The sequence below is a fragment of the Somniosus microcephalus genome, chromosome 13, assembly GCF_052327205.1.
Source record: "Somniosus microcephalus isolate GS21.2 chromosome 13, FLI_Smic_1.0, whole genome shotgun sequence".
In the NCBI taxonomy this organism is placed as follows: domain Eukaryota; kingdom Metazoa; phylum Chordata; class Chondrichthyes; order Squaliformes; family Somniosidae; genus Somniosus; species Somniosus microcephalus.
In genome coordinates, this window is record NC_140999.1 from 129455030 (window position 1) to 129467674 (window position 12645).

The following is a 12645-nucleotide window of genomic DNA, read 5'->3' on the forward strand; positions in this document are numbered from 1 at the left end:
CCTTCAACCAATCTCTTACTATACCAACAACTTTGAACTTCATTGGCTGTAAAGCGCTTTGAGAAGTCTGTGGTTGTGAAAGGTGCTATATAAATGCAAGTCTTTCTTTCTTAATTAGTAATCTGTCATGTAGATCTTTATCAAATGCCTTTTGGCAGTCCAAGGACACAATGTTGTACAGATTGCCACAGCTAACTTGAGTTATCACTTCATCAAAGAAATCAAGTCATTTCTAATTATCCTGAAATCAGTGTACTGGCTGATTTCCATTTGTTGTCTCTTCAGCAGACTGAATTCTAGGCCTTAGAACCTAGTTTTTCAGTAGGCAAGCAGCTACTCCTGTGCAAATAACATTTCTTTATAAAAATATTCATTGTTTCACTGGGTTGATTTAAAGGAAAAGTCTGAAACAAAAAATGACACATTTTTGGCTAAGATACGTCATTGTATTGGCTTCTTTCTATCAAGATACACGTGGTTAAAAATCAGCTTCTCTTGCAGAAATTACATGAGGGTATGTGATATAACCAGTAGCTGAAGTACATTGATAAGGTTCTCTGTTTAATCCCTGGGCTTGCTACAAATTGCCTAGATATTGGACACACTCTCGTTCAAAGAGATTGAGGGCTCGCCTACAGGAATGGTCTAAGATGCTGAACTCAAGGAAAATATCTTGAGTAAAGCCCCAAAAATGTAGTAAAGCTGTTGTCTTGTGTTTAGATGTTTTTTTTTCTTGTTGCTCTTATTTAACTCGGGTTTAATAATGTTATACTTGTATTAATGTCGATTGTTTTCATGGCTTTCATCATTACAGTTTGATGGCATGCAATGTTAGTCATAATTTTTCTGACACTAGGTGTGAGGCAGGGAAGTGGCTTTGAGCCCCAGATCAGCCATGATCTCATTGAATGGCAGAGCAGGCTCAAGGGGCCAAGTGGCCTATTCCTGCTATTTATGTTCTTATACTCCCCTTTTAATAGCAGATTACCTCAATTTTATTTTTAAGTGATTATACCTTTGACATGGACAACCTGTGGCAGCCCTTGTATAAGATTTACCTTCCAACAACAAAGGGTGTGGATTTATTACCTTCCTTCCCCCACAGGTAGTCTATGGGTGCCGGAAAGGGCAGAGAAGTTTTTCTTCTGATTTAAGAAGTCACACACCAGGTTATAGTCCAACAGCTTTATTTGGAATCACAAGCTTTCGGAGCGCTGCTCCTTCGTCAGGTGAAGTGGAGAAATGCATAAAGACACAGCTTATATAAACTGATAGCCAAGTTCCGCACCCATGAGGACGGCCTCAACCGAGATCTTGGGTTCATGTCACGCTACATGTAACCCCACCTGACGCAGGGTCATCCAGACTCAAGTCGACATTGGCTTGTTCTCTCTACACAGATGCGGCCAGACCTGCTGTGATTTCCAGCAAAAAAAGTTTTTTGTCTTTTTTTATTTTTCATACAGACCCCAGCATCTGCAATATTTGACCCCTTGTGACCCCACCTCATTGTTCTTTGATGTAATGTTTTCCTGACTGACCTGTTTGGACACCATTCACACCTTTGATTGCTGTGATTATCTCTCTGCCGAGGTGTGATAAATGGCAGTTGGCAAGATTACCTGTAAACATCTGACATTATTCTCTGACTATATAAGCTGTGTCTTTATGCATTTCTCCACTTCACCTGACGAAGGAGCAGCGCTCCGAAAGCTTGTGATTTCAAATAAAGCTGTTGGACTATAACCTGGTGTTGTGTGACTTCTTACATTTGTCCACCCCAGTCCAACTCCGCGCATCTCCACACCACATTTCTTCTGATTGGCTGAGGACACATGATGGTACTTTGGTGGGCTAACTGTGGCAATGTGCTGAATACAGTTGTGGCCTGTATAAAACTTAGTTACACAATTAAACATATAATTTTATTATTTTTGTTTTACTTAATGTGAAACATTACACCTTATGTAAAGAGAGAACGTATTACGTAACCTGAGAATGTGTTAATTTCTGCACTTTCAGCATGTAATAAACACGCACCAGTGGCCATACACCACTGTGTGTAGATCAAGAGTTCCAGCTCAAGAAAGGAACCACGCCTTATTAGTGTATAAGTACCTAAGTACCCTGCGGAACTAGCTACAGAGACTCTGGGTCAGCAGACAATCATGCAGAGTTGAGAGATTTGTTGTAAGGGCACCTGCAGCTAATCTGCAGCATTGGGTTGGCATTGCCAGTGACAGTAATGGTCAGCTGTGTCCTCGAGTCTTCTTACTCCGCCCTGTGTCCAGGCAATGGTCTATGGGCAGGCTACCCTGGAGTGGAAGGCACTGCCACACACCTGGCTGCCCCTTCATTCCGCACCAGCTCCAAACAGTGGGGTGGATTTTTCTGCTGCTCCATCAGACTCAGTTTGCTGCCTCTACACTTACTTGCCAGCCATTTTTTTTTTTTTTTTTTTTTTTTTTTTTAAAACAGGCATTTTTCTGCTACCCAACTTCTGCAAAAGCTGAAACATACATTAAAGGTATTAGCAGCATTTGTAATAGTTACTAATATTTTTACCCTGTGCCTTTAAGTTGCCACATTCCTTTAAATGTATCCATCATTGCTTGTAAGCAGCTGTTTTAAAGGTGATTTCCCTTTCATTGCAGCAAGCTCCCAATGCTATGCTAAATATGGGTAGGAGGGGTGGTGATGTGACAGTTAACTGAATGAGTTACACCCTGGCCCCACCCCCCGGATCTGGCCTCTGCCACAGTCTGTGCCTTCCCTTGTCCAGACTCCGGCTGTGTTGGGGTTGCTATTTAGTCATCTGCAGGCGGCCGCTCCAACAACCAATGAGGCAGGAGGTCTGGCACAGCGCCTCTCGAGAACTAGGAAATAATGTGGTGCAGGTTCACTATGACTTCAAGCGTCCCCTTTACAAGGAATTAAAAAGCAAATTACTGCAACAGTACATGTTACTGGAAAATACGTCGTCAACATCTACAGGAAGAGCAGGCAACATTTATTCAAAAGGTGTTGGGGTATCTGATCCTTTGTTCACCCACCTGGGGTATCTGATATGTTTGCCCATTTGGGGTTGGGGTATCATGCTTTACTCTCTCTTCGGGTGAGGCTGTGATAATATATATTTTGATTCTTGGGATGTGGGCAAGGCTGGCATTTATGCCCAACCCTAGTTGGTGCGTGTTTATTACATGCTGAAAGCGCAGAAATTAACACACTCAGGTTACGTAATACGTTCTCTCTTTACATAAGGTGTAATGTTTCACATTAAGTAAAACAAAAATAATAAAATTATATGTTTAATTGTGTAACTAAGTTTTATACAGGCCACAACTGTATTCAGCACATTGCCACAGTTATCCTTCCTCCTACCAAAGTGTATTACCTTGCTCTTATCTAAATTGAAATTATAAGCAGGTTTTTACTTTATGGGTTACAGTACATGTAAACCACTGCACTAATTATCTACACGAGGAACTCAAGAGCTGAAAGGACAATAATACAATGAACAATAAAACAGACAGCACTATAAACGACACTTACCCTTCCATTACATTGATGACTGTATCGGTGCCGTTTCCTGCTCTCACCCTGAACTGGAAAAATTCGTTGTTGCTTCCAATTTCCAATCTTCCCTCGTCTTCACATAGAACATCTCCGTTCAGTCCGCAAGCGTGACCCTGAGCTTCCGGTCGCCTGTCATTTTAATTCTCCAGACCACTCCCACTCTGACCTCTGGCCTCCTGCACTGTTCCAATGAAGCTCTACGTAAGCTTGAGGAATAGCACCTCATCTTCTTGATTAGGCACTTTTCAGCCTTCTGGACTCGACATCGCGTTCAACAATTTCAGATCATAACCTATGCCCCCATTTTTTTGGACAGCGACTGTTGCTAATGATTCGGACCCATCTTTTGTTTCTTTACCTGTCCCGATAACATCTCTTTTCGCCTTGCACCATCATCCCTTTTGTCATTTAATCGCTCCTGCCTTCCACCCTATCACACACCTTCCTCGTGTTATTTCCTCCCCTCCCCCCTTTCCCTGCCTGTGCACTTGCTTAAAACCTGTTGCATCTCTAACTTTTTTCAGTTATGAGGAAAGGTCATCGACCTGAAACGTTAACTCTGTTCCTTTGTTTCTCGCTCCACAGATGCTGCCTGACCTGAGAATTTCCAGCATTTTCTGGTTATTTCAGATTTGCAGCATCCGCAGAATTTTGCTTTTTTAGTGGCAAGTTGCTGTGCCATTCAGATCAGGAAGATTCCAGGTTCAATCCTTGATCTCTGCTGAGTTAGCTCCTCTCAACAGGTGCAAGGGTGGGACACAATTGGCAGCAACCTCCAAGCTCAGGAGAAATAAAGAACAACATTGAGCCCGAGTTTCCAATTCGGATCAACATTTGCTGGAATGCTGAGATTGCTCTTGGATCAGAAGGCAGGAACCCTAACCACATTTAAAAAGTACTTGGATGTGCATTTGGGATGCTCTAACCTGCAGGGTTATGGACTAAGAGCTGGGAAGTGGGATTAAGCTGTATAGCTCTTTGTTGGCCGGTGCGGACACGATGGACCAAAATGGCCTCCTTCCGTGTTGTAACTTTCTATGATTCTATGAGGCAATGATCTTTGTATCTGATACTTTATACATTGAACTTCTTTCACAGGACTCAGTTACATATTGGGCCTTATTTGCCTTCCGCCACTGGCTCACACATTACCAAACTGTATTAAAGCCAATTTACATATTTCACATCAGATGAAAGTGCGATGTTAAAGAAACAAGAACACAAATTGCTAACAAAGTGCAGAATAACTTTATTAAAGTCGTCAAAAAAGGCAAAAGAATTTACATTTTCTTGGTCTATGTGGGAGACTCCATCTCACAAGGAACTTTTTGGAAATCTCAGATGTTCTCCTTCTGCCAGAAAAAAAGCCCCTGGAGTTAAGCTCCATAATGTACTGCAGCGTACACATGGCTGATAGAAATTAATCCCAACTTGGATTGAATTGTGGATTGTTGTGCTTCCATCTACTGGAAACTGGGTAAGACTACTGAATCTTATTTCACAAAGGAACACTTAGCAGAAAAGGGAGACTTTCACCCCATCATTCTGATGGAAGGAACAATTCTAACCCACAACTGCATCCCTAAAAAAGAAAATGTTGTGAAAAAACCCAAAAAAATTATAGCTTTCAATTTGATGCTGAAATGCTGCTGCGGTTTTCAAAGGACTAAAGAGCACACTAGATTTTTAAGAATGTTGACATGCAAGCACATCACTAAATTAGGACATCAGTGTGCCTTTAAGGAAGGGTAATCATGGACAATTTTGATAAAACACATGGTAGCCTACAGAGATTGTAAGCTTATGTACATAAACAGTCGTATCAACTGTTAACCAACTTTTTTTTAGTCGCTGCTTTGGGTTTCTTAAATAGAACAAACATACTCTTCCCCAGTCTACAACATCTAACTGTAGACGCCTTTTATTTATTAAGTACTGCCCTGTGTTAAACCCTTCACGTTGTCCATATTGTGATCAATTGCTCCGCTTAGAAACTGCAACCAGCTGCTCTCCGATTCAGGGCACATGTGACTGGATCTATACAAAGAAAGAAAGAATTAGTTCTTGAAACTGCAGTACCATACAGTGCAGAAAAGCACATAAGGTGTGCAGATTGTTTATATGTCCCCAGTTTTAAAAATGTCACTGGTCAATTAGATGGTTTATCAATGTTGTCTCTCAGTGCAGTTGGCAACGACTATATAACACTTCCAGGACTATGTAGCCACACTCTGGCCTTACACTGCAGCTACTAGGCTCAGACAAGTGCCTACTTAGAACTCCAATTCTTCAGCCCAGAATAGAGTTCTGTGCATGAGTGGTTACACGGATGTGCAGAGCTCCACCCCAACAGTGAAATTTGAAATGTTTTAGACAGTACACAACACAGCCTCCACATTGTATAAATGTTTAAAATGAATGCAGTTTGAGTTAAATAAAGTGTCCAGGATGTCCATGGACTCTCCTGGGTACCTTTTACACCTGGTTTCACACTGCATTAGTGTTATATTCCATGCACTGAAGTCTAATTGGGTTACACTACCCCCTTGAGAATCTTTCACTGTTTAAATCCAGAGTTAAGTGAGGACCTGGCTTAAGATTTACACTACAATTGCTTGAAAACCACTGTGCAGCGATGCTAAGTTGCCTTAAGAGGTTTCAAGATCAGGGTTTGGTGTCCTTAGAAATCGTCCCTTTCTCCGACAGGCTAGTTCTTCTGCCAGACAGTTCCAAGGGTTAAATGATGAGAAGAGTACATAAACTAGGCGAAATTTCTTAATGACATAGATAACACAGTAGAGACCCATATATCCAAGTTTGGCGATGACAAAAAGATTGGTGGCATACTAAATAGTGTAGACAGGAGCATGAAATTACAAAGAAACATTAAGATAGATTAAGTGAGTGGGCAAAACACTGGCAGATGGATTTCAAATGTAGATAAGTGTGAAGTCATCCATTTTGGACCAAAAAAGGAAATTAGTTTTTTTTTTAATGGTGAAAAGCTAGACACAATGGAGATTCAAAGAGTTGTCCATGTATACAGATCATAAAATGTAGAGATCAGGCACAAAAACAAATCAAAAAGGCTAATGGAATGTTAGCCTTCATAACTGGAGGGCTAGAATATAAAGGGGAGGAATTTTTAATACAGCTATACAAAGCCCTGGTTAGACCACATCTGGAGCACTGTGTGCAGTTCTGGGCACCACACCTTAGAAAGGATAGATTGGCCTTGGATGGAGTACAGCACAGATTCACCGGAATGTTACCAGGGCTCCAAGGGTTAGATTATGAGGAGAGATTACATAAACTAGGCTTGTATTCCCTGGAACATAGAAGGTTAAGGACTGATTTGATTGAGGTTTTTAAGGAATTTTGAAAGGAATTGATAGGGTAGATAGAAACTTTTTCCACTGGTGGGGAAGTCTAGGACAAGGGAACATAACCTTAAAATCAGAGCTAGGCCATTAAGGAGAGAAGTTAGGAAACGCTTCCGCACACAAAGGGTGGTTGAAGTGTGGAAAACTCTCCCACAAAAAGCAGTAGATGCTTGCTCAATTAATAATTTTTAAATCAGAGTTCGATAGAATTTTGCTAGCCAAGGGTATTAATGGAGTTAGGCTACAGATCAGCCATGATCTCACTGAATGGCAGAACAGGCTCGAGGGGCTGAATGGCCGACCCCTGTTCCTATGTCGATGAGATGGATGTTGTACTGGTTCAGAATCATTGCCAGGCTAAGTGTAGTTGGATTTGGAGAACAAATGACACTACTACCACCTAGTGGTAACTGGTGCTCAACTGCAGAGGCAGGAATGTTGTGTATTCCGTTGAATACTCCATCTAATTTTATCCTCTAGAAGGCCCATCTCTTCAGTCAGAGATGTAGCACGCAGTTCGTGTCTGAAGGTATCTGTGCTGATGTGAAGATGCAACAGATAGTGTCCTCTGTAACATCACAGAAAAAAGTACCAAGTGCATACTGCAATCTTATTTTTGAAACATGAAAGCTATAAAAATTAGGGGCATGTGAAAATCAGAATATATTAGGCACAATTTCTTGGTAATTCATTTAACTCACTTGGTTATTTCCAGAGCTTTGTTCAGGACAGAAGCAACCTTTGCAGCCTGAAACAGAAAGACACTTTCAAAAAAAAAAAACTTATTTGAAAACAATTCGGATAAAAAATACTTGACAACGGCTAGACAGAAAACCTACAGCTTCCTAATGATCACCCGGGATGGCCAAATACGTCATGCGATACAACAGTCCCCATGGCACGTGACACTTCATAAGTTGTCTGAGGGCAGCGTGCCAGGGTTGAATAGTAGACACACGAGGCTGGATAAATATTCTGGGTTTCAGCGAGTTTTTAAAGATCAGAACTTTCATCTCAAGAGAGTAACTGAGGGAGGTATGCGAAGGTACACTGTCTGAAAGAAGCGGGCTTGATGGAGTTGGTGGTCTTTGCTTGGTCCAAATTCTTTAATGTGCCTGTATGTAGCGTACAGGACTACACCTTTTAGAATCAGCAAGGTCTGGCCAATACAGTGTATGAGCATTCCACCCTGCTGTACACAGTGCCATGCCTCCAATTTCCACACTGCTGATTTCCAAGTCACCCCGAATGCGACTGAGCAGAGAGAAGGGGTACTTTCAAAAAAATGAGAAGCACAGAAAAAAAGACAGGTGATGGTTCACTCGGGCTAACCTGTGCATTTGCTAGCAGGTATCCAGCCTATTGTCTTATTCAGTAAAAAGATGCCTAGCACAGGAAAGAAACAGCTCCCACAACAACTGCATACACACACCTACCGAGGTATATGGGATTACGTGCAGGTCTCAAATACCATGGCCATTCTATTCTTGCATTTCTGTAAAACTGTACACTTTGTACTCCTGGAATCAATTTACGTCACGCCAATGGGATCAAAATATTGAAAGGAACAAACAGCACTATTTTACCATTCACACACCTTCTTCCTAAACCAGGACAAGAGTAATACAGTCCAATACTGCTAGTTGTATATTTCAAGGTGAAGGGAAAGTACTCACGTTCATTTGCACAGTAATATAGTTCATTGGAGGATAAAGACTCAAGACCAATTCATCAACACTGGGGGAGAAAAGCAACAACGTTACCAACAGTGGCTCCAAACATACAGTAGCTTGAAAAGTCAGTATACTACTTGAGTACTGATAAAAATTAGGAAGTGCTGGGGAAACTCAGGTGGTCAGGCAGCATCTGTGAAGAGAGAAACAGAGTTAAAGTTTCAGGTCGATGACCTTTCGTCAGAATGGACAAAAGCAGGAAATGGAACAGATTTTTAAGCAAGTGTAGAGGCTGGGAAAGGGGGGAGGGGATGAAAGAACTGAGATAGGATAGAAACATAGAAGACAGGAGCAGGAGTCGGCCATTCGGCTCCTCGAGCCTGCCCCGCCATTCAATGAGATCATGGCTGATCATCCAAATTCAGTACCCTGTCCCTGCCTTCTCTCCATATCCCTTGATCCCTTTAGCCTTAAGAAATATATCTAACTCCTTCTTGAATATATTTAATGAATTGGCCTCAACTGCCTTCTGTGGTAGAGAATTCCACAGGTTCACCACTCTATGGGTGAAGAAATTCCTCCTCATCTCAGTCCTAAATGGCTTACCCCTTATCCTTAGACTGTGACCCCTGGTTCTGGACTCCCCCGCCATCGGGAACATCCTTCCTGCATCTAGTCTGTCTAGTCCTGTTAGAATTTTAAGTTTCAATGAGGTTAAGAGACATTAAGAGATATTCAAGGCAAAAGGAGATGGTAATGGGGCAGGTTAAGAAACAGGGTGGCTCTAGATGAAGTGTAAATTACACTGGCAGGATGAAAAGACAGCTGCCATGTGGGGGGAGAAGAAAAAAAGTGTGTGAATAAAAAATATATAGGGGCCGAGGTTATGATCTGAAATTGTTGAACTCTATGTTGAGTCCAGAAGGCTGTAAAGTGCCTAATCGAAAGATGAGGTGCTGTTCCTCAAGCTTCCGTGCAACAATGCAAGAGGCCGAGGACGGTGAGGTCCGAGTGGGAGTGGAGCGGTGAATTAAAGCGACAGGCAACCGGAAGCTGCTTTCTCGTGTTGATCAGGTATCTACCAAAACTCGCTTTCACAGCCACATATCTTTCCTCAGCAACTGTCTCTGGCTCCGACTTACTCCACGTGGATTCCAACTGAAATTCCACCCTTCGTGTTTTGGATCCACCCAGGACTACAGATATCTCCAAGATATTCAGCATTCTTTGAACCACTGCTCTCGCCGTATCCGGAGATCCACGCTGAATGCCATGCGACGCCACATGAACACACTCTAACCTCTCTCTTCAGCAGCACCGACTCACTATCTCAAAGCTGTCCTGGTCCGCAGTTCCATTGCATCCTTCGCCTCATCCGGCGCTTTAATAAAAAACTTTTTTTCTTCCTTTCCGCTGTCAAGGATCGCAAGCTTCAACAACTCTTGGGCACCAACGCCCCTCCAGAACCTTCTTCCCCTTCACTTTCCTCTGACCCCATCCCTTCTCCCAATCTCACCCCCTGCTGCGTTTTCTCTATCCCCTCTGACCTTCCCCATCTGACCCCGAACGATCAGTCCTTAGCAAAGGCCTGAGCTTCATCCCCTTATGCCCCCACCTCAATGAATTTCGAGCTCGGCACGATGCGGAGCTCTTTTTCTGCCGCCTTAGTCTCCGTGCCCACTTCTTTGGCCAAGAGTCTTCCCACCACCCCCCGCAAGGCTGACCCTTTCTCCCGCTTTCAGAATTCTCGTTCCACCTCGACCCCTTTCTCTGGCCTCTTGCCCTCTCCAGGTCTTTTCATTGCAAACTGCTGGCGTGACATCAGCCGTCTCCATTTCTCTGCTCCCCTCACTCACTCCACCCTACCTCCCTCTGAACTTGCGGCACTCCATTCTCTCAGATCCAACCCCAACATTATCATTAAACCTATCAACAAGGGTGGTGCTGTTGTTGTTTGGCGAACCGACCTCTACCTAGCGGAACCTGAACGCCAACTCTCCGACACCTCCTCCGACCTCCGCCTGGACCATGACCCCACTACCGAACATCAAACCACCGTTTCCGAGACTGTCACTGACCTCATCTCCTCTGGAGATCTTCCCCCCCACAGCCACCAACCTCATAGTCCCCCAACCCCGCACAGCCCACATCTACCTCCTTCCCAAGATCCACAAACAGGACTGCCCTGGTAGACCCATCGTTTCAGCCTGTTCTTGCCCCACGGAACTTCTCTCTTCCTATCTCGACTGTCTTTTCTCCTCTTGTCCAGTCTCTTCCCACCTACATCCACGACTCTTCTGACGCCCTCCGCCACTTTAACAGTTTCCTGGCCGCAAACGCCTCCTTTTCACTATGGACATACAATCCCTCAACACCGCCATCCCCCACCAGGATGGCCTTAGGGCGCTCCGCTTCTTCCTTGAACAGAGGCCCAACCAGTCCCCATCCACCACCACCCTCCTCCACCTGGCTGAACTTGTTCTCACATTGAACAACTTCTCCTTTGACTCCACTCACTTCGCTATGGTAACCCGCATGGGTCCAACTATGCCTGCCTTTTTGTGGGATATGTGGAACACTCTTTGTTCCTGTCCTCCTACTCTTCCCGTCCTCGACTTCTCTGTCTCCATCTCTGGGGATAGGTTATTGACAAACATTCACTACAAGCCCACTGACTCCCACAGCTACCTGGACTACACTTCCTCCCACCCCGCCTCCTGTAAACATAGACATAGAAGATAAGAGCAGAAGTAGGCCATTCGGCCCCTCGAGCCTGCTCTGCCATTCAATGAGATCATAGCTGATCATCCAAATTCAGTACCCTGTTCCTGCCTTCTCCCCATATCCCTTGATCCCTTTAGCCTTAAGAAATATATCCAACTCCTTCTTGAATATATTTAATGAATTTGCCTCTACTGCCTTCTTTGGCAGAGAATTCCACAGGTTCACACCACTCTGGGTGAAGAAATTCCTCCTCATCTCTGTCCTAAATAGCTTACCCCTTATCCTTAGACTGTGACCCCTGGTTCTGGACTCCCCGACCATCGGGAACATCCTTCCAGCATCTAGTCTGTCTAGTCCTGTTAGAATTTTAAAAGTTTCGATGAGATCCCCTCTCATTCTTCTAAACTCCAGTGAGTATAAGCCCAATCGACCCAATCTCTCCTCATACGTCATTCCTGCCATCCCAGGTATCAGCCTGGTGAATCTTCGCTGCACTCCTTCCGTGGCAAGAATATCCTTCCTCAGATAAGGCGACCAAAACTGCACACAATACTCAAGATGTGGTCTCACCAAGACCCTGTACAACTGCAGCAAGACAGCCTTGTTCCTGTACTCGAACCCTCTCGCTACGAAGGCCAACATACCATTCGCCTTCTTAACCGCCTGCTGCACCTGCATGCTTACTTTCAGCGACCAGTGCACAAGGACGCCCAGGTCTCGTTGCACTTCCCCTTCTCCCAATCTGTTACCATTCAGATAATAATCTGCCTTCCTGTTTTTGACACCAAAGTGGATAACCTCGCATTTATCCATGTTATATTGCATTTGCCATGCTTCTGCCCAATCACCCAACCTGTCCAAATCATACTGGAGTTTCTCGAGTAAGGGCTCTATTCCATTCTCCCAGTTTCTCCGTCTCATCTGCTCGGACGATGCCACCTTCCATACCAGTGCTTCTAACATGTCTTCCTTTTCCCTCAACCGAGGATTCCCCTCTACAGTGGTTGACACAGCCCGCGACCGTGTCCGTTCTATTTCCCGCACTTCTGCCCCTCCCTCCCGGAACCACGACAGAGTTCCCCTTGTCCTCACCTTTCACCCCACCAACCTCCACATTCAACAGATCATCCTCCGCCATTTCCGCCACCTCCAGCGTGATCCCACCACCAAACGCATCTTCCCCTCACCTCCCCTTTCAGCATTCCGTAGGGACTGCTCCCTCCGCGACACCCTAGTCCACTCCTCTATCACCCCCAATACCCCTTCCCCCGGCACCTTCACGTGCA

At 44.2% G+C, this 12645-nt stretch overlaps 1 protein-coding gene across 1 annotated transcript in view; it reads right to left on the reverse strand.

Annotated features, from left to right (window-relative positions):
* Positions 1 to 4811: 4811 nt before the first annotated feature.
* ccndbp1 (cyclin D-type binding-protein 1) overlaps positions 4812 to 12645 on the reverse strand; it is a 36387-nt gene continuing 28553 nt past the window's right edge. The window contains exons 9-11 of the mRNA XM_086005278.1: positions 8639 to 8699; positions 7664 to 7710; positions 4812 to 5616 (exon numbers count right to left, since the gene is read on the reverse strand). Coding sequence (XP_085861404.1) covers positions 5508 to 5616; positions 7664 to 7710; positions 8639 to 8699 — 217 coding nt within the window. The 3' untranslated portion in view covers positions 4812 to 5507. The remainder of the gene's footprint in view (positions 5617 to 7663; positions 7711 to 8638; positions 8700 to 12645) is intronic.